Source organism: Lampris incognitus, chromosome 11, assembly GCF_029633865.1.
Source record: "Lampris incognitus isolate fLamInc1 chromosome 11, fLamInc1.hap2, whole genome shotgun sequence".
NCBI classification, from domain to species: Eukaryota; Metazoa; Chordata; class Actinopteri; order Lampriformes; family Lampridae; genus Lampris; species Lampris incognitus.
Genome location: NC_079221.1, coordinates 3297999 through 3321238, shown reverse-complemented (window position 1 = coordinate 3321238; position 23240 = coordinate 3297999). Strand labels below are relative to the sequence as shown.

The following is a 23240-nucleotide window of genomic DNA, read 5'->3' as shown; positions in this document are numbered from 1 at the left end:
ATCTAGCAGTGCTGGTGCTTTTCAGTGACATTGGTTTGTTTGGGTGTGAATCTTCCAGTACTACCAGGACATACATCACCAGAAATGCAGTTCACTGACATGGAGTACTTGTGTTTTGTTTTTTCAGTGTCGGTAGGCATGCGTTGTCGGCTCTTGAGGAAAATTGATGCCCTGAAGGCAGAACAGGATGGTTCAGAAGCACCAGATGAGTTTCTGTGCCCAATCACCAGAGAGCTGATGAAGGATCCAGTCATTGCTGCAGGTAAGACAACCGGAGGGGGAAAAATCCTGTCACACAGTATCTGTCTTTCCATCTCGGTGTGAGTCAACAATATGGTAACTCAGGTACACAGTTATGAACGGTGTGGTGTATGATGTCTTAACATATCAACAGATGGGTACTCCTATGAGCGCGAAGCCATTGAGAGCTGGATTAGAGCCAAGAACCGAACCAGTCCCATGACCAACCTACCTCTGCAGACCACGATGGTCACTCCAAACAGGTCTCTGAAGATGGCGATATTACGGTGGACGGCCGAGCCAGTAGATAGCAGCTCACGTTAGCTCATATTGCTGAAGCAACCATTCAGGTACTGCATTACTAACTTCACTAACAGCTGATCTCTGTAACAAGTACAACAGTATCTCTGCGTGAGGCAATGATTACTTTTATAACAAGTCTTTCTGGAAATCATGCCATAATAGCTATATGCCTTTGTGAATACCATGATGTCCACATCTGGTGTTTCCAAGCCATGGCACTCACAGTCAAACCAAATAACATATAGATACATTACCATTTCTGCATGATTAGTGAACTGCAAACCCCTTGGTGATAGTTTACGTCCCTACTCACGCTGGATGTACTCGAGTCAACATCATCTGTATTTAATCTTCTAGAATAAAAGCCAGCGGTCTTGTTTATGTGTTTTCCTCAGTGGGTCTTTTATTTCCTCCATGGTTGCTATGGCAGTAAAGTTCAATAACAGTATGTGATCACAGCTAATACAGCTCACAATACTGGAAACATGGCAACAATTGCAAGTAACACTTTAAAATAGAGCTGATGGCACCGTGCCCAAAACCTTTTTTTTTTGCTTTATATATATAATGTATTTTTTACACTTTATTATAAACTGCAATTGTAGCATGCGCTTAAACCCAATGGTATTCTCAGAATCGTAAAATGTCTTAGTAGCTGTGCAAAAATAACTATATAAAATATATTGCTCTTACAATTAACCAAGCCATAGGCGCTGTAAATAAATTAAACTAGACGGCAACAACAAGCAGATACAGAGGATTTAGTTTGGGTGTTAATGGCCAATTTGTAGAATGTACAAACATATTTAACAAATACATTTTTAGAACCTTTAAACACCATCTGAACAAAATTGTGCGTATCATAAAACAAACACATAATTTTGAACAGGTCAATACACTTGACACAGACCTTCAATCAAAAGAAGGGAAAAGAACATATTTATACAATATACACAAAGTCAGGATCTACAACATCCTTAAAACACAGGAATGCCCATCCTTTTAGACTTCTTCACAAGACCTATGTGAACACAAACTATCACTGTACTGTACTTTAACGCTCTTCTTTCAGCACCATGGACGTAATGAACACAGTTCAACTCCATTTAAAATCAGTTCCACAAAAACATTTATGCTGCAATCGAATATTTTTAAGCACTTGAGAGGCCTATATGTGTATAAAGTGCTCGCCATCACTGTTTTTGTCAAAGAGCTTTGCACTGTACTGTACTGTACTGTACATGCTCAATGACCATCTTCAGTGCAATGTCTCCAGCTTGGCTGAATGAGAGGGAGCATGCTGTCTTCTAACAGAAGCTGACAGCGTTAGCGGTAGGTAAGGAGCAGCAGAAAAATCAGGAGCAATCGACACGCTTGCCTGTTGTCTGAACTCACAGGGGGAACAAACATAGTTTGCATACTTCATAAAAGGTTTAAACACTGGTCTTTCTTGGGCTGCTTAAAAGAAAAGCTTCCTAATGCTCCAATTATTAGTTTGCTAGTGTGCAGTGTATGTGTGTGGGAGAACAGAAATATCTACACATTTGACTCTATAAACGATCGCTTTGGTTTCATAGAAGCTACGTGAATGGCCGGATTATCTCGGGCTAGGCCAGACTGCTTGGCCTTACTGTCCATAAAGGTGTGCTGCATAGCCAGCGCTGGCTTGGATTCTTTGAAACAAGAGGCAGCTTGGCAGAACTTCTCTGTGAATTCCTTGGTGTGCATCCCATTTTGCAAGCTGCCCATTGCCACGGCACCCTGAAGTGGTGGTTTGTGCTGCTCCTGGTAAGTGCTCACCGTTTTGGCATAGGGCAGCTCACAGTTGACTGGCTGCAGGCCCATGGCTGACATGCCATGACACACCAGCGCCTCAGAGGAGTGGTTTTGCCAGCTGCGGCCTGAAGGTTGTTGACCCTGGTGGATATGCTGCTGTATTTGCTGCTGAAAGCGGGCCGTCTTGTCCATGATGCCCATGAAGGGCCTGGGTTTGTACTCTGCTGCAGAGCCAGCCTGCTGGCTGTGCTTGGCTTTGTCTGAGGTCTTGGTGCGGACATCAGGACCCAGCCTGCCACTGTCTGACTGACTGCTGCTGGAGGCCAAGCTGCTGGTGGAGCTGGAAACCCTGATACTGGTGCCTGCTCCACCACAAACCCCCTCCTTCCCTGGATCCATGTGATTTCCCTGGGGGCCAGAGCAGGCCAACCCATCCAGGGAAGATGCAGAGTGTGCAGACAGCCTCTCTTGCCCCTGACTCTTGAAGCTGCCGCAGGATGAATAGACCTGGGACGAAGGTAAGCTGTCATTGTTGCCCACTGAGGTGGAGACAGCTGCCAGCGATGTGCGGTCTCCATACACAGGCTCGTCAGCTGGGGGCGGGAGAGGGCTGATGTCAATGCCAGGGCCTGGCTTCAGCACGCTGGACATGTGTCTGCTGGGTAGGGGGCTGGAAGGAGCATACTGAGACTGGGACTTGGTCCCTGCTGGCCGACCCCCAGCGCCTCCTCCCCCACCCTGCATGGAGCTCATATGCTGGTTGGTCTTGACTATCTGGGCCTGCTTGGTGGGCTGGAGAACGAGGCCCTGCTGGGTGAGGGCCTCCCGAGGGTAGCGGTGGTGGGCCAGCCTACTTGGGCCTGGAGGAGAGCTGGGCCTGGGAGTCTGATGACTCTGGCTGTTGCTGAGCGAGTCAGACGGCAGGACTCTACTGAGGGAGTAGATGTTCTGTGGCCAACGGGCTTCAGCTCTTCTGTCATGCTGTGTAGCCTCTTCTTCCTCCTCCTCCTCTTCGAATATGTCTCTTTGGCCTTCCTGGCCCCTGCCAAGGCTGTGCTCAGAGGGCTCTTCCTGTCCCTCCTCCTGCTCTGAGTCGTGACCCCCTGAGGCCTGACTGGAGGCAGCTGTGGCCCCAGCTTGGGCAGGTTTGGTCTGGTTGCGCTGCATCTGTTTACACTCCTCCTCAACTCGTGCCAGCAGACGGCGGATCTCCCGGTTATTGGGGCACAGCTTGGCTGCTTCGTGCAGATCAGCCAAGGCTGCTGTAAATTGCCTGTAAAGAGGATGGCAGATAGTTGTCAAACATCGTGAACATGATTTAGTTCACCACTGATAGCTGCCGTTATGTCTTTCATACACATCCCTCCCGCTGTGTTCGATAGCTTTACCTGCTGCTCCTCTTTGCTCTGGCACGGGCATAGTACGCCTCGTAGGACTTAGGTTTCAACTCCAGTGCCTTTGTTGCAAACTCCTCCGCCATCCCAAAGTCCTACAGAGAGAATCAATACAATAAAATCAATCATTTGATACTCTGTCAAGCTTGGAATCTGCATTCTTAATCTTCTTCTTTCGGCTTATTCCCTGTTTCTTGGGTTGCCATAACGGATTTTACAGTTTCAATCGGTAGCCTGTGAGGGCACAGCACCAATGGTGGCCATTGTTAACCTGGGCCTTGACAGATCCGGTATGGTCTTGTCAAGCCGCATAGTGATTTGGTAAAATTTTACGTCGGGTGGACTTGCACCCATACCTGTTGCTAGATCTGCATTCTTGAGGAGGGGGGGGGGGATCCCCTTGAGCTCTGAGGCTAGCATTTCTTTCCCTCGAGTTTAAAATAGCCATTAATGGCAGCACAATCCCATCCATTTGCATTTTGCTCAGGATTGTCACACTAATCATTTTTATTCACTGAGCGCATGAGTAAAAGCTGCACTGACTTTCAGTTGTATCACAGGAATTTTAATGGTGTTTACAGACGCTACACCCCCCTGTGAGTGCTGATAAAATTCTAGGCAGACACCCAAGGTGTGCTTTCAACTGAAATAGACAACAAAGCTCACGGTGCTCATTTTGCTCAACTCTTTCGGCTTGCTCGCGGCATGTAACCACATGAACAGCTGGTGCGCTACAGCTTCACTGCTATACCTGCACTCCCAGCAACACACAGGCAAGGAAAACATGTTTTGCCAAAATAGGTATTTGCATTAAACTCTTGACGTTCAAAATTGGAATAATTTATCCCCCAAGTAAGAGCCACAGACACTGCAGGAATGAACAGTTAGGATGTTTCCGGCAGTTTCATTTATCACTAAAGTAAAATGTTGCTGACTAGTCCAAACTTGAACAGGCCTTCGGGATGAAGTGAGGTGGGTGAAAGGAGACAGTTTAACTGAATTTTGATGAGTTGAATTCTGCTTCCCAGAGTGCCTGTGTCTTACCTTATGAACCATAACGTCTTTCTTCCGTTCCCACACAACCTAATCATTTTATGTAGTTGTAGTCAGGAGTTGTAATGTTTCAAAAAGAGTCCATTGTTTCTGTTGGGTAGTTTCCCCACACTATTCTGGGCCTATTACCTATTTTCTGATGCCCCGTGATATTCATGTGCTGAAACAAACCAAATACTGTGAGAGTGGTATGTCTTCTACAGTTGTTGACTGGGAGGCCAGGAAGAAGTTGTGTTTCTCTGGAAAGGCTTACATTAGTTTTCCTGCGGCAGCGGGACAGGTTGAGGTACAGGGAGACTCGCAGCTCTTTAAATGCCTTCAGGTCATCGCCAAAGCCTTCTCTAGGAAACTTCCTCAGGGCGTACTGGTACCTCTGGGCTGCCTCTTTCATCTTCCCTTTCTGCAAGACACATTGAGGGCAAACGGGCTGTGAGGTAAGGGCAGAAGCAGTGGGATTTGGGAGGGCAAAGCGTTTGTCCGATACTCCAACCCGAGCGGGTCGTCTTTTCTGCCACAAAACTGAATCTGTTAAATGTCAGGCATCAATCATGGTTCCTCGTGTGAGCAAAACAAAACACACACACATTTATCTGTCTCTATGTCTCTGGGTTGGTAAAATATACAATCAGTTTTTTTATACTTAACTGGTCCATGTTCACTTTCATATCAACAAAACATTTTTTCCCCTTTTTCTCCCCAGTTGTACTTGGTCAATTACCCCACTTTTCCGAGCCGCCCTGGTCGCTGCTCCACCCCCTCCGCCAATCCGGGGAGGGCTGCAGACTACCACATGCCTCCTCCCATACATGTGGAGTCACCAGCCGCTTCTTTTCACCTGACAGTGAGGAGTTTCACCAGGGGGGATCACGCTATTCCCCCCCGAAGAACCAGGACAAATACCCACATCCAGCTTCCCACCCGTAGACACGGCTAATAATTTTATTTATATAGCACTTTTCTAAAACAATGTTACAAAGTGCTTCACAAAAAGCCAGATGAAACCAGACAAGGCAAAAGTAAGAGTCAAAACAAATATCAGATATTTGTAAAAGCTTTCATAAAAAGAAGTTTTGAGACAAGATTTAAAAGAAGAAGAAGCCATAGTGTGGGGGCTCTAACAGCAAAAGCCTGATCACCCTTTGTAACCAACATAATACTTGCATGACTTGTTTCTGTAGGGACATCCGACCAAGCCGGAGGTAACACAGGGGTTCGAACCAGCGATCCCCGTGTTGGTAGGCGACAGAATAGACCGCTACGCTACCTGGACGCCCCACCAAAACATTAAATTATAGATGTGACGTCATCCGTCATGATATCTTTTTTCTGAGGTCACTGTGGAATATTTTTCCTACAGTTCATTTATTTATTTTCTGTTCACCCTTATAAACGGATTTCTGTGCTGCCATAATTACCTTGTATAACAGGTTGCCTTCCTCCATCAGCTTCTGGAGGAGGATGATGAGGATGTCCGGCTTGGACGTAGCCATGGCCCAAGCAGCATTCCCTGCAGGGTGGAAAGGACAGGAGAGAGCGATACAGCGTCATATTGGTGTCTCTCCCAAAACAGAGACTATATTGACTGGAAAATGGTACAAGGTAAAGTTACCTAAAAATTGTACCTGATCGATCATAAGGCGACGTTCTGTAGCCTTAGTTTAATTGAAAGCATTTAAGAGAAAAGAAAGGAATGAGAGATTGAAAGGAATGGAAATCATGCAGTAAACAGGAGAGCATTAATGTGCATTCAGAGGAGGGAGTGTAGTAAGAGTGGTCCAGAAACAGGTGTGTGTACTGGAGCTGTCGGGGCAGGAGCAAGCCCCTGTGTTTGAAGCACCACCCTGGGAGGCAGACGGTCCTTTAACCCAGTTAACCAAGTCAAAAGAACATTTGACATGCTGCCTCTGAGCAAATTTCTGAGACAGCAGGCTGCACTGCAGATGAGCTCCAGGCCCGGATCAGCCAGCGAATGTCATTTAGGTGATAAGTCATGTTCTTAAATTGGCCTTGCGGAGCACCTCGGGGAGAAAACGGGAGGACACTCGCGCATGGATGGACGCACCCGTGAAACGTGGCCGTGCGTGGAGAGAGAGGGAGAGCTTTGTGCTACTGACACTGACCATATGGAAAAAGAAACGGTGTATAGCCACCAAGTTGAGCAACATTACACTTTTATCTTAGCTCGGTTAGTGTTGAGATTATGAGGATAAGAATCATATATATATATATATATATATATATATATATGGGTGTGTGTGTGTGAAAATAAATACAGTTTCAGTGTGACATTTCTGGCGTGAACTAGCTGTTGTGTGGCATTTGAAAGTGATGGAGAAATGGACGAAGCGATGCTTATCTGAATGTGGTGACATGGTTGAGAACGCTTCTGACCAACACCATGAATCTTCGTGCCTCATTTGAGCTTCACGTGACCCATTTAACTCAAGTGACCCGCTAAATTTGTCACACATGACTCATTAACAGAAAAACACTCTTTTGATTCAATCGATGAGTATTCCGATGATATAATTTCTAGACATCATCTATTGCGTTTTACAAGTGTGCTTTTTCAAATCATATCCCATCTCTCAATATGTGCCTTTCTACCACGACGGACCACATCCGTGCCCAGCGTTCAGCAGATGTTATGGTGAATAAGCTGTACACCCGGTGGGCCATGTCGGTGCAGAACATGCATGCATCTCAGGTTACAGACACACTACACAGTAGGCTTACACAGTCTGGCATAGTGATTGTATTATAAGCACGGTTCTTTACCCAGTTTGGCCCCCTTCTTCAGCAGCGTCACCACCACGGAGGTGTTTCGACAGCCTATGGCCCGATCCAGAGGCCTCATCCCACTGTAGTCCACATGCTCTATCACTGCTCCTCTTTCCACCAAATACTGGACCTAACGGGGAGCACAAGCAGTTAAACAGAAAGCTGGTGTCTGTCGTAGAATGCGTGGTTAATTCAAGGCGGTGTGTGTTCAATAATGTCCCAGTGTTGCTTTCACTTAACGCTGAGCTGAGGGGCGGGGCTACAGCGTGAAGGTTGGATTGTGTGCACATGTAGGCAGGCAGTGTCTGTGTACCTGTGCTTCTCACTGTGTGCTTGTACGAGCGAGCATGTTGTTCACTTGACCTCATTCAACCGTGTTTACGTACGATCTCTGCGTCTCCGTAGAAGGCCGCCAGATCCAGCGGAGTTCGTCCGTTCTTGTCCGTGTGGTCGATGACCGCACCTTTCTCCACCAAAAACTGCACCACATTCTTATGTCCTTTCAAACACGCCCAGCTCAGCGGCGTCAATCCCTCTTTGTCCATCGAAGTTAGCAAGGCGCCTTTGGGAGGAAACGGCATAACAAAAGTCAATGAATTTAACTAAAGCTGTTAGAGCTTTTTGTTGTTGTTGTTGTAGTATCGCAGATTAACAGTGGACATTCTCTTGTGGTCTCTTGCAGCTTACCTTTGGAAAGCAGAAAGTCGACTGTGCTCAGGTGGCCCTCGCAGGCGGCCACCATGAGTAGGGTCCTGCCCTGCTTGTCACTGATGTTCACGTCAGCACCGTGCTGCAGTAACAGCTCCGCAATCTAGGGAAACACAATTAAACCCACACACACACCCACTGAAGCACAGACTCTCAAACGGATGAGTGGAAAGCACACGTACCTCTTGTTTACTGTTAAATTCTCTTTAAAGCACGGGTGCAGTTTGGGACCAGCCTGCAGGAGGGCCCGTGCAGGATAGGAGAGTTGCTTAGCATGGCTCACCTGGCAGTGTCCCTGTCTGACGGCGCAGAACAGAGGAGATACCCCCCGGCGGTTGACCTGCTGCACCACGGCGCCTTGCTCCAACAGGAAGTTGCATACTTCCATCTTTCCCCGGCCCGCACCCGCCGTCAAGGCTGTGGAAACATCCCATGTGTGGCCGTTAGCAACCAGACAGGCATTTAATTTTATGACTTCCTCTACAAGCGGTACTGCAGAAGACGCTTGGCCGGGACAGTACAGCAGTGACGTATGGAGGGGTTTCCAGCTGTCTTATTAAGCAGGACCTTTCCACTGCATGGTACCGGCTCGACTCGCTTTTTTTCCCCTTTTGTTTGTTTTTCATTGGGCAAAAGTTGGGGATAGTACCTGGTACTCTTTCTGGTACCACCTCCATCGAGGTTCCATGTGAGCTGAGCTGATATGAAAAGGTGATGTGAAAACACCACAAACCTCTGATTGGTCAGAGAGAAACTGAACGGCTGTTTACAACCAGGAAATGCCAAGGCCAGACTTGTGAAACTTGTATTACAGTTGATAATCTGTCCTTATAAAAAATGATCTTTTTCAGCAACTCTTTTAGTAATACTGATATTGTTCATGTGAAGCAGCCATTTCAAGTTGTTGTTTTTGATTTTTTTAAATAAAACGCACGTGTGGGGCGCTGGTAGAGAAAGGAGGAAAAACTAGTCAGCACACCCACAAGTGGCCAGGGGGAGTACTTCGCCGGGGGGAGTACTTCACAAGGGGGAGTACTATCTGCAGTGGAAAACGTAAAGCAAGTAGAGTGGAGGTGAGCCAGTACCACGCAGCAGAAAAGGGGCTTTAGTTAGTGTTGCTGAGGAGGGCACCGTGAAGGGGGGATTTAAATACCGGGATAAAATGCATGTGTGTGTGACTGCAAGACGGACCAGTGGTCCGAGATGATGATGTGAGACTGTTTACCCGGCAGCAGCGTGACTCGGTGTCATATCCCCAACATAAAGAATGACTGTTTAGTTCCAATTAGTATCTAAAATGCTGCAATCCTCCTATTCTTTCAAGAGCACAACGTGAGACGGCAGAGACGCGGGCTAATGCTGTATGCCAATAGAGTTTATACAACCAGACAATTAGGACACGCCTGTTAAACTCATTAACTTCCTGCCTCAAGCTGCCGTTGCTTCAGCTTTGCTGTGTGTGTATTAAGAATTGGTTTGAATTGGTCTCATTTAGAACAGCGACCAGGCAAACAACAGACAAACAAGTCTTTTAATTTGTCTGACCCGACTTTGACAACGTGTTTTACTTGTTGAGGAAAAGGCTTAAATGGATCACACTGTCTTTAAGTCACAATGAACCCACCAAAAAAACAATAATGACATAGCTCACCTCTTCAGAGCTCCTACCAGAGTTTAAATGGGCCATATTAAAATAGTTTCTTCAGGCTGTTCAAGGCTCTCAGTTTATCGGCCGCTGCAGTGGAAGGTGGCAGATGGGGCCGTCTTAGATGAGCATTGGGTTTCCAAAACAAGGGAGATCCAAAGTTAGAATGAGGACGGCTCCCCTCGCTGATTCACCTCTTGGAGATTTAAGGCGCCAGGCTCGCGTGGCTGACTGACATCATCCATCTGGATGGGATAGTCATCATAGCCAAACAACCCCACCCTCCATCTGTTCCACCAAAAGATGGATGTCTTCACACAAAGCGGCATGGAGAACAATGTCTCTCGGCAGGCCTAATCTTAGCCCGTGTCTGTGCTCCAGGGACCAGTAGCAGCAGCTGGGACTCTTGTGGGACACGCGGGACAAACTATCACCTGGCCGGTCACTTTGCAAGTGATTGTGCTTTGGATCAAACCCAGTTTCATACTTCAATCTAAGGTTCCCATGGGCCCCATTGGCGTTTGTATCTTTTTTTTGTTGTTGTTGTTTTTTTGTTTTTTTCCCCCCTCCTCAATTGTATTCGGCCAATTGCCCCACTCTTCCGAGCCGTCCCGGTCTCTGCTCCACCCCCTCTGCTGATCCAGGAGGGCTGCAGACTACCACATGCCTCCTCCCATACATGTGGAGTCACCAGCCGCTTCTTTTCACCTGACAGTGAGGAGTTTCACCAGGGGGACGTAGCATGTGGGAGGATCACGCTATTCTCCCCAGTCCCCCCCCCCAAACAGGCACCCCGACCGACCAGAGGAGGCGCTAGTGCAGCGACCAGGACACATACCCACATCCGGTTTCCCACCTGCAGACACGGCCAAGTGTGTCTGTAGGGACGCCCGACCAAGCCGGAGGTAACAGAGGGATTTGAATCAGCGATCCCCATGTTGGTAGGCAACGGAATAGACCACTACACTACCCGGACGCCCCCCCCCCCCCCGTGCCCCCGCCATTTGTATCTTAACTGCCAAGGGGGGCCTTCTCAACTCAGTACTGTAGATTCAATCCCTCAGCCTAAACTCCAATATTTTTACAGCAACATGTTGGCGTTACACCCTTCTTCTCTTTTCCCTCCCTCTTCCCTTCAAAAAGCAGAGAGATTAAGATCTTGCTCATGTGATTCTGATTCCTCTTGTAAAGCCTCGTCTCAACCCTGCAGTCCCTATCTGTCCAGCCCACCAACACGGTTGTCCTGACACTATAATGAGGAGGAGACTCTAAATCACTGCTGGACAAACAGATGACGGAGGTAAACACCGACTGGATTCCTCCTCCACCACAGCTCGAAGGCCAGTGAAACACAACACCGAGGTCCTGACCAAACCCCACACACACTAACAACATGGAGAAGTACAGTAGTGTATCATTTAAACTATGGGAGTTGAAAAAGTGTGTGTGTGTGTGTGGGGGGGGGGGGTTGGCTTGAATTTTAATAAAAAATGCAGTAAGTGGTGCATCGTTAGCCTCGTAGGATAAATGCCTAAGTCATTTTTTGGCCAAATTGAGATTTCTGCCTACATGTCTTCTCCTCAAGCTGCTGCATCACCCTGGATTAGTGCCTATGTCCTAAGCCAATCACAACACTTTTTACATTCAAAAATGACAATCTGCCTAAGTCACTCGTGTGACTTGAGCATTTTTACGTTGAAAAAATAAAGAAAAAAGTTGCATACAAGAAAGGCTCCTGGTGCTCGGCTTTCTCTCTTTCCTTATCTGGTAAGATAATTAATATTTCTTTGATTTACTGTAGGCCTAGTGTAAATGTACGCAGTGGATATGAAAATCGTAAAAAATGACTTAGGCATTTATCCTATGAGGCTAACGATATGCAAAAATACCATATTTAAGATCATTGAAACATCAAATATGTCAATGTGATGAACCTCACTGAAATATTTGGTAATGTAAAGTGTACTATCAAACCAAACCTATCCATCCATTATCCAAACCGCTTATCCTGCTCTCAGGGCCGCGGGGATGCTGGAGCCTATCCCAGCAGTCATTGGGTGGCAGGCGAGGAGACACCCTGGACAGGCCGCCAGGCCATCACAGGGCCCACACACACACACACACACACACCTAGGGACAATTTAGTACGATAGATCCACCTGACCTACATGTCTTTGGACTGTGGGAGGAAACCGGAGCACCCGGAGGAAACCCACTCAGACATGGGGAGAACATGCAAACTCCACACAGAGGATGACCCTGGGGCTCGAACCCAGGACCTTCTTGCTGTGAGGCCACCGTGCTAACCACTGCGCCACCGTGCCGCCAAACCAAAACTAGTTTTCAAAAAATACTCTAAAATATTTCCGACCTCATTTTGTGAGAAATATTAGGTAACAGATTCTCTTTATCATTAATTTACACAATAAAATTGTGCATAATGAATGATATGACAATAGCTGAACTTCATCCCGATGCAATACCACTAAAAGACGAGAACACTGGATTATTGCCCAGCCCAGTGAATAGGGATTTGTGACTTTCTAACTTGGGAGATATGGAGCAAGCTTTGTCAGCTAGAGGCACCTCAGCATATTTGCCAACCCAGTGCAGGTTGACAAACTAGTGAGGATGTGACGTGTGTATGTGTGGTCAACACTGGTCCATCACGACACAAGTGTGTACGTCCCATCTCTTGATGTAAATGCAAGAAAGACACTTTATTTGACATTGTATTCTTGCAATGAATGTGTTCTCTGCATTTAAACCATCCTATTGTACAGGAGCAGTGGGCAGCTGCAGCACCTGGGGGCCAACTCCAGTTCTTCTTTCCGTTGCCTTGCTCAGGGGCACCGACAGGAGTATGAACCCTAATGGCAGTAAACCCTGCCTGTTGGGACTGACGCTGCTCTTCAGAGTGATTTTTCCTTACATTATTTAGTCAGTGGGAACAGCTAGAATTAGTAAAATGCAGCCACACGGCGGCCCAGTGGTTAGCACTGTTGCCTCACAGCAAGAAGGTCCTGGGTTCGAACCCCAGGCCGTCCCAGGTCCTTTCTGTATGCAGTTTGCGTGTTCTCCCCGTGCCTGTGTGGGTTTCCGCCGGGTGCTCCGGTTTCCTCTCACCATAAAAAAAACACATGCATGTTAGGGTTGATACTCCTGCCTGTGGCCCTGAGCAAGGCAATGGACAGAGGAACTGGAGTTGGTCCCCGGGTGCCACACTATGGCTGCCCACTGTTTCTTGTGTGTGTATAGAGGATGGGTTAAATGCAGAGAATGAATTTCATTGTCTGTGGCATTAAAAGAATATTCCTCTTCTAACGTGTATGTAGGTTTAAAAGATTCATAACGGAGCACGGCACAGAACCGATACACTGAATAATGGAGGCGAACCAAGCACACACACTTAACACCACATTCATTACAAAACCTCAGCCTGCCAATGGAAATTTGATCTTATTTAAATGGATTCTCATCAGTTACAGCTGACAGAAAAAACACAGAATATATACACCAAAAGACCTGCCCGCTACTGCATTCTTCACAATAATCATTTTCAATTATTGTAAAATGCCTGACAATTACCTTATTGCAATGTTATTCTTTCTGTGGGTGTGACAATCATTTAATACTGCGGACAAAAGCTTTTACTACTGAGAATCTGTCGCCATTTTCTTTACTTATATGCAAAGTGTAACCCAAAAAGATGTTGTCTCTCACACCTAGTGACATATATGATTAGATTACCTGACATATATTACTAGATCAAGTGACATATATGACTAGAGCATCTGACATATATTACTGGATTGTGACATACATTACTAGATCACCTAACATATATTACTAGATCAAGTGACATATATTACTAGATCACGTGACATATTACTAGATCAAGTTACATATATTACTAGATCAAGTGACATATATGACTAGAGCATCTGACATATATTACTGGATTGTGACATACATTACTAGATCACCTAACATATTACTAGATCAAGTTACATATATTACTAGATCAAGTGAGATATATTACTAGATCACGTGACATATTACTAGATCAAGTTACATATATTACTAGATCACGTGACATATTACTAGATCCAGTGACATACATTACTAGATCACCTGACATATATTACTAGATCGTGACATATATTACTAGATCAAGTTACATATTACTAGATCATATGACATTACTAGATCATGTGACATATATTACTAGATCAAGTGACGTATCAAGGAAAGTGATCCAGGCGGTCAACACCACCGCCTAGAAGATTATCAGATGCCCACTCCCCTCCCTGGAAGACCTATACAGTTCCCGCTGCCTCAAAAAAGCCCATGGCATCCTCAAGGACCCATCCCACCCCAGGACACAATCTGTTTGAACTGCTGCTCTCGGGCAGACGTTACAGGACAAACAGACTAAAGAACAGCTATTATCACCGAGCCATAACCGCACTAAATGCTGCTAAGTCTTGATTCCTGACTTTTTGTGCAATATGTTGGTGTCCAGTAGAATGTAGAAATGAATGTGTGTGTTTTATGTTTTTTATTCTTTTTACATTGATCTTTGCACTGATAAGAACTGTACTTTCAAATTTCGTTGTACTTGTACAATGACAAATAAAGTTCTATTCTATTCTATATGTTACTAAATCACCTGACATATTACCAGATCACGTGACATGTTACTAGATCACGCGACATTACTAGATAACGACATATTACTAGATCACGGTGATTAGGCCGACGCAATGGGAAGAATCAATCGGTCTTCCTCCTACAAGCCCTTTATCGTGCTCCCATCTTCCTCACACCTGGGAGAGAGATCCTGTTGAACAGGCAGACTACAACACCCTGAATTGCCTTCTCTGTGTAAGAGGCCAGTCTCTGTGAGGGGACTTTTAAAGATGGAGCCCACACAGCTGCACAATCCAAGTCTGCCTCTGTTCAAATACAGGACCCACAGGGCTTGTTTGCAGTGAGAGGTTATTTCCTATTGAATTTGAAATATTAAGTATTTCTCAGGGACAGGCTGTTAATCATGGGAATTATTTCAGCAATGGAGATCAGTTTTCAAAGGGACGTTTCAGTCCATCAGAGCTCTGTTCTTTTTTCTATCACGGTGTGGACTGTTAAAGTTAACTTGGTAAATCTGCATATGAAATTGCAGAAAATGCAGTTTGGGTTTAATTACCGGTCGACATTTCACTGAGCAAAGCTGTCTTTGTTGTTTGGGTCTTATCCAAAACATAGCAGCTTCTAGCATGAGAGTAGAAGCTCAGGCATCCGGGTAGCGTAGCGGTGTGTTCTGTTGCCTATCAACATGGGGATCACTGGTTCGAATCCGCATGTTACCTCCAGCTTGGTCGGGTGTCCCTACAGACACAGTTGGCCATGTCGGGGGGGTGGGGGGTGGAGCTGGATGTGGGTATGTGCCCTGGTCAGTCAGGGCGCCTGTTCGGGGGGGAGGGGGAACTGGGGGGAGTAGCGTGATCCTCCCACGCGCTACGTCCCCCTGGTGAAACTCCTCACTGTCAGGTGAAAAGAAGCGGCTGGTGACTCCACATGTATCAGAGGAGACACGTGGTAGTCTGCAGCCCTCCCCGGATCAGCAGGGGGGGGGGGGGGCAGTGACCAGGACAGCTCGGAAGAGTGGGGTAAATTGGCCGAATACAATCGGGGGGGGGGAGCGAAAAAAATCTCCCTTACAATGCTGCAATCAAGACCAAGCTGTAACCGAGTGGTAAGTGCTGCTTTATTAAAGCAACCAATCCCAACCCTCCTCCACTGTGGAGGACCAAGTGAACAGAATCAATGTTATCGTTGCGGTGGTGTTTACCCGGGCCGTTCCCGTCGATACAGATGGTCTCTGGCCTTGTTTTGAATTAGCGCCATGTGGGCGGAATGAGATTTGAATATGCATTCATGTGGAGAGGGTGTATGGTGCGTGTCATTTCGTTTCAGGTCACTGGCGTTTCAGCCCACCATCTCACTGTTACCACCTGTGACCTGCCATTTCATTAGCTCGCAATGGATGCCAGGAGGGTCATAGCTGTGATTTAAACATCAGCTAGATAAAAAGAGCTCAGAGCACCATATTGGACTGCCGCTACAGGTGGCTCTTTTGACTTTGGGAGACGCACGAGGGCACGGCTGCTATTACTCACACTAACAGTTATGTCTGATGGACCAATCGAGGGAAGGCTGGGCTGCAAATCAAGTTTAGCATTTCACCCGAAGATGTGGGGCAACTTATAACCCTGACCCGCTCATGTTTAATAACAACCACGCTGAGACTAAACAGCGGCGTGCCAACAGTTGTTGACTGTGAAACAAAAATGCACCCCAGTCCTTATAAACAACATTCAGTCCCAGACAGTTGAGTCACGGTGGTTGCAGCAGGCTGGACAGAGGGGTATTTGAGACGGACTGTTCTTTGTCCCGGCTTGTAATAACGGCTGAGGTACCGCAGTAGTTAAGCCGGACGATGCATTTTGCTGAAGTACCAGCTACAGCAGCATTGCAGACAGCCACTTCGCTAATAGGATGACCTACATCCCAGGACCAATTGTTATTGCTAAACGAAGCTGACACAGAACCGGCAAAAAAAAAAACAACAGACTTATTCAAATCCTTTTCCTGCCTTCTCTAATACTTTTTTTTTTAATGCAATACTTTTTAATTTGTTGCTCGGAAGATGGCTTTTTGGATGTTTGCCTCTCAGCTTTACTGCACAAAGCCCTCAAAAGTAACTGTGAGTGTGTAGGGGGGGGGGGGTGCACACAAACAAGCAAAAAATGAAATGAACCAACCAGCAAACATCAGTGAAGGCTTTTTTGTGAACACTTCACAATATCAGAAATGTTGAAGGCATCGTTTCCATCCTCACCCTTTGTGTTAAGTGCTCCGAGGTTGCATTGCTGCTGTTGGTTTGCTCTTGCAGTGGCTAGTTTCTTAATTTTCTGTTCCTTACACTCCAGAATACGTGTCATTAGAACAGGCGACAAGGCAAACTAGTGGCGTCGGTTCGTCTCCATCTCATTCCAGTGTTTGTGTTGCCTCAAGAAGCTCAGCTGATGACAAAACCAACTTGGGTGGTAACCAGAGGGCTTCTGTTGTGCCAATAAGCATTCTAATGAGCTGTGTTTACTCCCTTGACATACAGGGAGATGACTGACGCATCGCTCAGGTTTATCAGGACGGGCCTGATGTGCAACAGTGAAATATCAGATCTCTGGGATAACTCACAGTCTGTGAGGATTATGCTGCCACTTGTTGAGCTCTATTTTATATTATTTTGTCAGGCTCAATATTGTACGTTGCCGATACTTGGTTCAGCGTTCATGCAATATGGTCTGAAAGTGACAGCCAACTCCTGCTTTTAGCCCGGTGTCATTTGCTGCTGCTCCACTTGGCTTTCTGCACCATTTCCACAATCAATCTCTAGTGACTTGCACCAGCCCATTAACAATAACCGACATCACCGACATCCACTCCCAACTGGCGAGCTCTCTCTGCCACTACCATTTCTTATCACTTAGCATTTATCAGGCAGGACCTGAAACTTTCCTGCTATCAAGGGTCCCGTCAGCAAAAAAAGTCAAAGACTAGAGGAATGCAGTCAGTAGTGTGCAGAGCTCTGACAGGCGTATGTATTGCCCCTTCTCCGGTGCTCGGACTTGGCGACAAAACACCCTTTTTCTTTTTTTTTGCCTACTGGTAGAAGGGAAATACACATACACACACACACACACACGGACAGAAAAACTAGTGTTTTTCCTGCCATTGTAAGGATTTTGCACAGTGCCCAAGTCGTCTGAATGGGGAAAAAGTTGTTAATATGCAGCGCTCAAGCTAAAAAATCTACCAAATAAAAACACTTTCCCTCAGTCTCCCAGGCAAACCCTCGCATGAATACAACCAGGTCTGACATGAACTGTCAGCGATCAGGCTATCTTCATTTCAAAGCCCTTATTAAAAGACGTCAGATGGGTTTAACCGTCGTGGTTTTCATGATACAAAGTGAATCAAGGCGAACGGCTGCTGTGCTGATCGACTTTCATTCATAAGAAAACAGCTCAGCCCTGGGAAACGTCTTCTTGTAGCTACTGAGGTGATTTTCCAGCTGTGACTGTGATTAATCCTACTGTTCAAGTTGTGTTTTTATAGCAGAGTTTTAACACTCGGGACAATGGCACTTCTGCGTGGCGGCGAGGTAAACAAGGAAGTGTTTTTGGTTCCTCCAGTTCTCCTGTGCCGACATCAGCAGTGAATGACTTGCTGGCTTGCAAAATACGATTGACTTCTTGTTTACTTTCGACTAAACCGGACTACATACTGTTTTGGTTTTGAGTCGCTGCCTGATCTGACTCAGCTGTACATGTGAGTCGCGCATGTGCACAGTTGCCTCAGAGCGGGCAGTGACAGAAAGCAGCGCTGGTCACGTGAGCTAGAGAGTGAACGAAGAGAGCGAGTAGCAATAGCGAGAACAAGCGTTTTTTGAAGGTTTTTAATTACCCCATAACTGCACAAACAGTTCTAGGCTGACAGGTCTAGTAGTTGGTGAGATTCGCCGCAGACAGACACATGCACACGCGACCAAACGCGTAATTCCTGCCAGGCGGAGATAATAAAAAAAAATAAAAATCAATCCAGGCTGCTTTTACCCTTAACAGCTTAACGAGTCAACATTAAAATCCGATAAAAAGCCACCGGTCAGCGATTAACAATCAATATCACCCCGTAAGATTATTAGACGATGATGTTCTCTGTACCTCTACGTGGGGAGTGGGCTTGACTGTGTAGTTGGGTGAAATGGTATCGTAGTGAACATGAAAAAAAAGCTTTGAACCAGGAAAGATCACTACAGTTGAGCTGCACAGCAGGGGGAAACACAATTCAATCAGGGAAAGATGGCCTAAAAAAACTAAGTGAAAGCCCACATGACCACAGTAAGAGAGGCTTTTGCCAGGAAAAAAGGACAGTGACAATTGGACCAGCTGTACGAATGACCACATACTGTCCTGTATTCGGGTTGGACCCGGGCCTCTACATCTCACTAACAGCATTATGGTGCAGGAGAGAGACAGAAGACGACGCTTAGCTGCAGCAAAGAATTACAGCAGAGGGGTCCAGACATAAAACAGCAGGTGATAATACAAAAGGGAGCCACACACCGCAAAAAGATGGATGAAACATACCTGTTTCTCCCCACAGTGTATCATGGCCATCAATTTGAACAGCGTGGTCATTATTCAACGTCAGCAAGCCTCTCACAACCTGCCAAACAAGAAACTTTGATTAATGACACAACATTTCAACATAAGATCCCAAATAAGCCTTTGAGAGGTTACACCGCATGCTGCAGTCGTTAACATGCCTCAGAAGAAACTAACTTCAGCTGATCAATACCGAGCTGAACTGGCAAATTATGCTTCTATAGCAGATGATAAATATATCACAGCGGTGAGGAGAACTGCTGATTCTTAGACCAGGGGGTTATGTGAGCCAAGACCCATCTGATTAATACTTGAATGTTGGGGGGCGGGGGATGTCTCTTCTTCTGTGGAGGTGTAAGTGGGTCGATAACTCAGTCTGGCTCAGATCTATTATTCTGAGGTCCAAAAAGACAAGTCTGAGGATCACAATCAAGCTAATGAGGAGGCCAAAATAAATTCAGAGCCCACGGCACACCTGGACGACTAGAGCTATGGTGCTGTGATCAATACCCTTCCTTTGCTTTCAAACTGGTGAGGAAGAACATCAGCTCACAGAGTATGCCATCACCGAAAATAAGGTGTGCTGAGATTTTTCATCGGGTGTTTTCAAAATACCCTGTGCTTTGCTTTTGTTGTGAAAGGATGACGGAGAGGTGAGATTATCTAACTGCTGTGAAGGACAATAAAAGGCCATAGAATTTGTCCTTTCTGCAATATTCAATGAGAAGGACAAAGGGAAGGACGTTGTGGACGGTTGATAGCAGATTTAGTTTTCCATGCCTTTGGTGTGCTGAATAACTGATCTACACTGGCATACAAAAAAGGAAGCACATAGACACACGATTCACTTTTCTAATGTTTTTGTTAAATATCCCCAAGCTCTAATTATATAAAATGATAATCACCATCTGTGTGCATTTTGGATGAGTGGGAGTTGTTTGTGTGTGTGTATATGTGTGTTGGTCTGACCTGTGTGTGTCCCATGCTGGATGCTGCGATCAGAGCTTGCTGAAGGGCTTTGTTCTTCAGACTGCAGTCCTGCTGTTGGCCCTCAGGGCTCCACTCCAGCTCCAACAGGTACTGGATGATCTCTGGGTGTCCTCGGAGAGCAGCGTGGACCAGCGCACACTGGCCACTCTTATCCACATGGTCAACCTGGGCCACATACCACCGTCAGCTTTATCATGCGAAAATAGTGAGGTTTTACCAAACACCTGCCACCAAAGCCTGCTGAAACGTGGCTGATCAGCATCTGCATTCTTAAACTTGGAATTAGCTTAAAGGGAAACAGTTATGACTTTCATCATTATCCCTGTGTATATGTTGTAGGGAGTTGAAGATGCTAAGATTTTCATTGGGAGTGATGAAGAAGGACAGGATTAGGAATGAGTATATTAGAGGGACCGCTCAGGTTGGACGGTTTGGAGACAAAGCAAGAGAGACAAGATTGAGATGGTTTGGACATGTGTGGAGGAGAGATGCTGGGTATACTGGGAGAAGGATGCTGAATATGGAGCTGCCAGGGAAGAGGAGAAGAGGAAGGCCAGAGAGGAGGTTTATGGATGTGGTGAGGGAGGACATGCAGGTGGCTGGTGTGACAGAGGAAGAAGCAGAGGACAGGAAGAGATGGAAACGGATGATCCGCTGTGGCGCCCCCTAACGGGAGCAGCCGAAAGTAGTAGTAGTAGTAGTAGAAGATATGTTGTAGGGATAACACTGCATTAGCAGCCATAACACTGAGCGGTCTTCGGTCATGAAAGTTAAATCTTGCTGCTGATAGGCCACATTGTAAATGAAAATATGAATAACACCACCACATTATGCACTTGTATGTAGCACTGTTAGTCACATTTTTATATAGCTGTATGTAGCAGTGACGTTCACATTTTCTTATACAATGCAGCCTTTTGGCAAACCAAGGAATGAGTTTTTACTTTTTCGGATTATCTGCCAGTCCAGTCATGTCAGTTGCGGGAGAGAGAGAGATGGAAAGAGAGAGAATGGTGAAAATCAGGACTGTTTCCCTTTGAAACCCACATGATTGCTACTAACAAACATTAAGGAGTGTTAATGAAACACTGGTCGTTCCAACCTGCCATTATGGCAGCGGGGAGGCTTTGTGGTTAGAAACAACATTGCACAAAAACAAATACCCCACAGGAATCAATAAATAGTGTCATATTATGACACTACTAAGACAGAGGTGATGAAGGCAGGCCCCTCACCTTGGCCCCCCTCTTGCAGAGCAGGACGACCAGGCCCAGGTGACCTGCAGCGGCGGCGAAGCAGAGGGGGCTCATGCCGTTCTCAGACACCACATCCACGCTCGCCCCAAATTCCAGCAACAGTGAGGCCATCTCCTGGTGGCCAAGGTGGGACTGGACGCAAAGCACTGGGGCGTTGTTCAACACCTCTGTACGGTAGTTCACATTAGCTCCGCCCAGCATCAGGAGTCGACTCACCTGATTGGTCAAACAATGAAATGATACAAGTAACAGTTACTCTCTAGGACTGAGAAGCCAACATGGAATTTTCTCCCTTTCTTAGAATTGGAATATAAGTGAAAACAAGAGTAAGGGTATTACCAACTCCAATACAAAGTGTACCATAACCTATACGGGTGTATGGTATAACTACACTTCGATATAGGGGAAGACAATAAGTAGTAGCACTCATTCCATCGAGAAAGCCTAAAAGAAATGAGAAGCCCTCCTCTTATTCTCATTTCGTTGCCAGACATTATATTGTCTCATCCTGATCTGGAAAATTGGTGTGCAGGAAAAAAGAAAACAGGCAGAGTGAGCCTGTCACGTTTTATTGAATACTGTAATCAGTGCAGCCTTCTCCCCCTAGATGAGGGGATGAATAATAAATGGTCAAAGAGAGCCGGCAAGTCAAATGAGTGTTAGAATGGGGAAATGGAAATGAGTTTATTTATTGAGACTACAGTGGAATCAATTAACAACAGAGCTTCTCTGCATTCCCAGAGGACACAACACAGCTACTCTGTATCCGTCCTTCTGAGTGATGTTACACTTCTGCAAAATAACGAATAGGAGACGACAACAAGTGATGGAACCTGGCTGTAATACTAATGTTGATTTAAAAAAAAAAAAAAGAAGAAGAAGGCATCATCATTTTGCTCAATGCCAGAATAAATCATTCAGACAGAGGCCTTTCCCGGAAAGGCCAATGATTTTCCCCTCTGAAATGAAGTGGGAAGGTACATGCGTGGCTGGCATAATTATAAACTAAAAAAAATGAATTGAAAAAAGAAACATTTTGTCTGCACTACCATGAGCATGGCCTTTTGTTTATTAAGTTTCTGCTAATGTGAAAGGCACTTGGTAGTAATGACTTAGAAGGCCATAGCTGTATCCTCCCTGCAGAGAGCACCAGAGATAGCCATGGATCAAGCTAATGGCCAGAGAGCAAGGTGCATCAATCTGGGCCAATGAGCATTTCGATGCCGCTCTCAATGGTGGTATTCATCAGTGCTGGACTCGCAGTCATCACCAAAAGGGAGCGCTTCCAGGAGCTGACCCTGGTGCTTATCATAATACACAGCCCATCAGCTGAATTAAAAAGCACTCCCAGAGGACATCTGAGGTGAGGAGATGGCAATAATACTGCTGTCTATACAAATCACCATGAAAAATGGGACGCCAGAGTTTGCATAAAATGTCAGTTGGACTTGACACATGACACATGCATACCCATGTGGCGTATGTGCATGTGTGTATTCACTGGCAGAGAAGCTGGGTTTCCTTACCTTCACGTTGGGTGTATAAAGATTCCTCAGGGAGGCCAAGGCTGCAGAAAGGCCATCTGCACTGCAGCTGATCCACAAAGCCTGAAGCACGCTGGACGACACACCTGTTTTCTTACTCAAACCCTGTACACATGCAAAAATGGCACCCCACACACACACACACACACACACACACACACACGTGCACGTGCAGACAATATAAACCACAGCTGTGTAAGCTCTCAGTGCTTCTCCCCACATCCAGAGGCTTATCTTCTGGTAAATCCATATTCATAATTCATAGATAAACAGCGCACACCATGACACTCCTAGAGGGGATGGAACAGCATGCATGT

General features: G+C 46.0%; 2 protein-coding genes across 7 annotated transcripts in view; one reads left to right on the top strand and one right to left on the bottom strand.

Moving 5' to 3' along the window:
* The window catches only part of LOC130120845 (WD repeat, SAM and U-box domain-containing protein 1-like), a 57931-nt gene that overhangs the window by 18187 nt on the left and 16504 nt on the right, over positions 1-23240 (top strand). The window contains exons 10-11 of one of the 2 annotated variants that reach the window (XM_056289626.1): positions 128-262; positions 395-590. In XM_056289626.1, the coding sequence (XP_056145601.1) occupies positions 128-262; positions 395-564 (305 nt within the window). In that variant the 3' untranslated portion in view covers positions 565-590. Of the gene's footprint in view, positions 1-127; positions 263-394; positions 724-23240 lie in introns of those variants that run through there. The other variant, XM_056289625.1, reaches the window with a different exon arrangement.
* The window catches only part of tanc1b (tetratricopeptide repeat, ankyrin repeat and coiled-coil containing 1b), a 147536-nt gene continuing 126071 nt past the window's right edge, over positions 1776-23240 (bottom strand). For all 5 annotated transcript variants that reach the window (XM_056289620.1, XM_056289619.1, XM_056289622.1 and 2 more), the window contains 12 exons: positions 22906-23028; positions 21359-21595; positions 20103-20288; positions 19116-19194; positions 8539-8672; positions 8235-8358; positions 7934-8109; positions 7545-7677; positions 6182-6273; positions 5020-5166; positions 3708-3808; positions 1776-3592 (listed from right to left, as the gene is read on the bottom strand). In XM_056289620.1, the coding sequence (XP_056145595.1) occupies positions 2080-3592; positions 3708-3808; positions 5020-5166; positions 6182-6273; positions 7545-7677; positions 7934-8109; positions 8235-8358; positions 8539-8672; positions 19116-19194; positions 20103-20288; positions 21359-21595; positions 22906-23028 (3045 nt within the window). In that variant the 3' untranslated portion in view covers positions 1776-2079. The remainder of the gene's footprint in view (positions 3593-3707; positions 3809-5019; positions 5167-6181; positions 6274-7544; positions 7678-7933; positions 8110-8234; positions 8359-8538; positions 8673-19115; positions 19195-20102; positions 20289-21358; positions 21596-22905; positions 23029-23240) is intronic.